Genomic DNA, 4,871 nt, shown 5'->3' on the forward strand with positions numbered 1-4,871 from the left:
CAAAACATTTCCATAAACTTCTTTGATATTCTTTGTGGCTACAGAGGCGTTGTTTCCTTTCTTGTATTTAAACAGCCTTACACGCCAAATGTATGTCTCGTTGTGTGCCATCGCTATAAGGGATCAGAGTATACTAAACTTTACACATTATATAGGCTACACTAACGTGACGTTTAGGCGGTTCGTTTAATTATTATAAGTGGGGGGTTCATGAAAGTGTTCCAATACGCGACATTAATTTCTTGACGACCTAATATTACGCAATGCTTTCAACAAACATAAGGGTGAAAGGAAGAGGAAAGAAAATAATGGAGTCTAAAAGATAACTTGAGAATGTGGGAAAAGGTATTTCGTGGAAATAAGAAAACGCATAGAGGAAAAGCAAAAGAACAAAAAACATCAGAAACAAAGCTATACAACCTCTGCAATACACGCAGTAGAAACTCGACACCAGATTCAGTGGGAAAAATTATGTGTCTGCGCCACAAACACAAAAATAGAAAGGAAACATTAAAAAGTATTAAAATGGGTAAAAATAGAGACGCTGCAATAAATAGAAAGGAAACATTAAAAAAGTATTAACATGAGTAAAAATAGAGACGCTGCAATAAATAGCGACCAATAAATAGCCCAAACGGAAGCACATCATTCCTGGGAAAGTTTCTTAAAAAGCAAATTTCCCCAAAATAAAGAAAACAGAGCAAACGTCCTTTGAAACGACTCCTGATTCGCCAGGAGAACAGAGGCATACTAGTATATAGTACAAATTAAACAAGAGAACAACGTTTACAACGGAGTTCGGAAAAAAAGGAAAATTAAAAATTCACGAACAGTAATTAAGAAAAAACAATTTTCAGGGGTAAGGTAAAACCAAACTTTTAGACTTTGAACTTAAATGGCCTACTCTGATTTCCGAAAAAAACATGTATGTAAACCAATCGCTCTTTGCAGCCTAGCATTCCAGAACTCATAAAATAAGCGGATTCACAAAGAATAAAAGAAATAATGCTCATGAGCAACCTTCCTAATATTTTGACAACAAAATAGTTAGAGTATACATTATTTCAATCAATCAAAGTATGCAACAAATTTTAACATTATTCGCTTTCGTTTCTCACCGAAGAAAAACTGAACAATTGAGAAACAAAGCCCAATGAGTACTGAAACCATAAAATATATAGGAAAATTGCGTATAAACTACTGCTTAACGATTCACTAAAAACACAAGTTTAGAAGGAAACGTGTAAAAAGCACTGGCTGAAATAGCAACAACCACGTAACTCCAGGGAGTGAGAATATTATTTTTATTTCTTTTAAGTATACCTTCCTCAATACAGTCAGAAATACACCAATTAAACGTTGGTTGAGTGAAAAGCAACAGGACAGGCTAACTGAGCTATGCCTGTCGTAGGTATCGCACCCAGATTTTTAAAATCATAATATTTTAATCTTATTATTGAGCCACCGAGCGGCTTTAAAAGAAGCTTAAGTTACATTCAGAGTGTATACAATAAAGACAAAAAAAAACATACAACGCAGTATGAAAACAGAAGTAACAACATGCAAAGAACATCCAAGCATTAGACATGCTCTAATAACATAATCAAAGAAGAAAGTGAGATTCCAATGAACGTTTCATGTCGTCTACAAAGAATCAAGTAGAAAATAAGTTTGCTCGATGTCAGTGACGCTTTGTTAGCACAGAAATGCCACATGATATTAGTGTATAATGCGTATTGCACCACAATGAGACTGATGCTACTAAAGACGCTTTGCAAGTTTATGTGCTATATAAGATGTGACATCGCATAATATTGTTTACTATGCACCCCCTTGCGTGTAATAAAGGCAAAATATAAACAGAGACTCATACCTGAGGCCGAAGTGGTTTGTGACAAAACTCTAGTAGCTTTACTCTCTCCGTACTCCGTGGACGCCGTTACCCAAAATTCAAAGCGCCTGTTTTGGGGCAACTTGTGGGCTTCGTAATATCGCTGGGTGGAAGGAACCGTCATTTTCACTGTGTTCTGAAACCCAATCACTTTAGACAGTCTCTGCTATTTTTAAACTCATTATACAATAAAACATTAGTTTTTAAACACAATACCAGATTTACTATAAATGGAACTTTTCTTCTCAGGAGAAACACACATTTCACATTCTCTCTTAGAAAATGATTCAAATCATCGATAAATTTAAAAAATATCCTTTCACTGTAAATATTTAGACAAAAAACCCACAGATTCGCATTGTCATATCTATATTTTAGAATGTTTCGTAATTTAACATTTATTAACATTTCACAATGCATATAGAATACGTATGTTTGTAATAATGAAAACCTCCAAACATTTAAACATAAAATGAATTAATGTTTTTTATTTTGGTATCAAAAGTCCAGCAATTAATGACCCCCCCTCCCCGAGTTTCGATAGAATTCCTTTTATATCTTACAAGATTTGACTGATTTGGACTTAATCCTCTCCTTACAATTGTCGTTTTTATCGGGACTAAAATCCTCTGTCAATCATAAAATTAAATCCTTCAAGAATCCATCCACTAGTTAAACAGTCCACCCACTGGTTAATAATCAAACTACGAGAACAATAATTTTACTTTATTTACAGTTTTTCGTAAAAACATATATTACGCAGTGACTTTTGGAGAGTTCTATGGAAACTTCAATTTATTACCAAAACATGTAAAAGAAATTTACAGAACATAAAATGTAACCGAGTTTTTTTTCACAAACTATGAAGGTTAACTTGGCTAGGTCATAGAACAAACATAAAGTTTTATTGGGAGTGTCCTATGAAAACAGTCAAACAATGAAAAGTAGCTAAAAACACTGTTAACTATTAAGTGTACAACACTTCTGTGAAACTACCATTATATTTAAAATAAGTTTAATATTTCAGCGCGGAGCTATACAATGGACTTTCAGCGCTGGGCTCGTCCTGAAGTTTGAACCCCGAATTTTAAAGCTATTAAATGTATTTGTTTCATTTTTGTTTCAAATCAAGCTTTAAGACAGCTATTGTTATGAAAGAATAAGTTCCATATTATTCCACTCAGAATTTCAAAATGGTAATCAGTTTTTTATCATTAATTTATTCGTGTTTGGAATGATGAAAGATAACGTTACCTTAGTAACTCCAGTGGACGACCGTTGGTACAGTGTATAATTTTGAATGACACCATTTGGATTCGAGGGAGGTCGCCAGCTGACCAGTATGGCGTCTGGTAACATTGGTGTGGCTTTAATGTCGGCAGGTGGGCTAGGAACTGAAATGTAGAACATGATTGAGCCTGAACTTGTATTCTAATTCATAAATTAATTTTCAAATATTATTTTTTTTTCTGTAATTAATGCATTATTACCGATTTAATAGTCATTCAAAACACGAGTGCGTAATATTTATAAAAACAAAAGGAAAAGCCGAAGCTACTTTGCTAAAACTGCTTATGTTTCTTTCTTTTCTTTCAAAGAGCAAAGCCTTTTACTTACTCCGGTGTCAAGCTCTGGCCCAGTTCAACTGACCAGAACATTTTAAAGGTTATACAAAACACAAAGCTTTCAAATCAACACTTTCAGAGGAGAGATAGGAAAACTTGAGTTATATAATATATCTTTGCTATCTCCTCATGTGTGGTGGAATTAACACTGAATACAAATCTTTACTTTTCCAAACAAATCAGTTAATCGAACTTAGTGGAAGTAACACCACTGTTGTTGTCAAAGCATATTTTCTTAATAGAGAGCAAAAAAAAAACAACTTAAAAACAGAGCGTAAAATGTGCTCTGAATTTCAAGCGACTTCAAAAATATCACAACGTTGAGACTCAAAATTTAGTGAGTTAAAGCACATACTGTAATATTTCTTCTTCAGCTCTTGCTGTCATTGGTACATATACGTACCTCTCTAGAGTACTGTCATTGGTACATATACGTGCCCCTCTAGAGCACTGTCATGGGCACATATATTTCTCCTTCTCTTACACTGTCATTGGTGCATATATTTCTCCTTCTAGAATACTGTCATTGGTGCATATACGTCCCCCTCTAGAGCACCACCATTGGTACATATATGTCCCCTCCCCCTCTAGGTAACTCCCATGGACACAGGACACACTATATAACTTTTTTTAGCATTGAAAACAAACTATGATATTAATTACAAGGAAATTTGTACAACAATGTAGAATGAAAATTTTCTCAAAGTTTACCAGTTTAAGGTAAGTAATGAAATATTTTTATTATGTATCTACGAATAAACCTGTCACTGAGAAAACTTTTTGTATATAAATGCGACAGCGAAAGAAGTAAACATATGTAAAAATACGAATCAACAAAAAGGCGTATTAGATGGATAAATTATTCAATGATTAAATCATATAACATTAATTAAGTAAAAAGTTTTATGTAGATCTATGCGATCTTAATACAGCTATTGTATCGTTTTGATATAACAAAATGATGAAATCCGATTCCTACCATCTCCTAAAGTCCTGCAGAAGAACGGCTCGCTGGGTTTGCCATCCCCTTCTCTGGTAAAAGCTAGAACTGTTATAGTGTAATTGCAGAACTTGTCGAGTCCTCGTAAAATAACCATTAATCTGTCACTACCAATGGTCACGTCCTGCGTATGAGGTTCTAGGAGAAAAAGAAATCGGCACTCGTGAAATAACCATTATATATTTTGTTGCTACCGATGATCGCTTTTTTCCATATGAGGCTCTGAAAGAAAAAGAAATCGGCACTCGTAAAATAACCATTATATATTTTGTTGCTACCGATGGTCACTTCTTTCATATGAGGCTCTGAAAGAAAAAGAAATCGGCACTCGTAAAATAACCATTATATATTTTGT

At 34.1% G+C, this 4,871-nt stretch overlaps 1 protein-coding gene across 1 annotated transcript in view; it reads right to left on the bottom strand.

Annotated features, from left to right (window-relative positions):
- The window catches only part of LOC106468057 (Down syndrome cell adhesion molecule-like protein Dscam2), a 121,323-nt gene that overhangs the window by 23,891 nt on the left and 92,561 nt on the right, over positions 1-4,871 (bottom strand). Inside the window, exons 18-20 of the mRNA XM_022397084.1 lie at positions 4,496-4,654; positions 3,146-3,285; positions 1,874-2,027 (exon numbers count right to left, since the gene is read on the bottom strand). Of these exons, the coding sequence (XP_022252792.1) occupies positions 1,874-2,027; positions 3,146-3,285; positions 4,496-4,654 (453 nt within the window). The remainder of the gene's footprint in view (positions 1-1,873; positions 2,028-3,145; positions 3,286-4,495; positions 4,655-4,871) is intronic.

The sequence above is a fragment of the Limulus polyphemus genome, unplaced genomic scaffold (genome assembly GCF_000517525.1).
Source record: "Limulus polyphemus unplaced genomic scaffold, Limulus_polyphemus-2.1.2 Scaffold85, whole genome shotgun sequence".
NCBI lineage: Eukaryota > Metazoa > Arthropoda > Merostomata > Xiphosura > Limulidae > Limulus > Limulus polyphemus.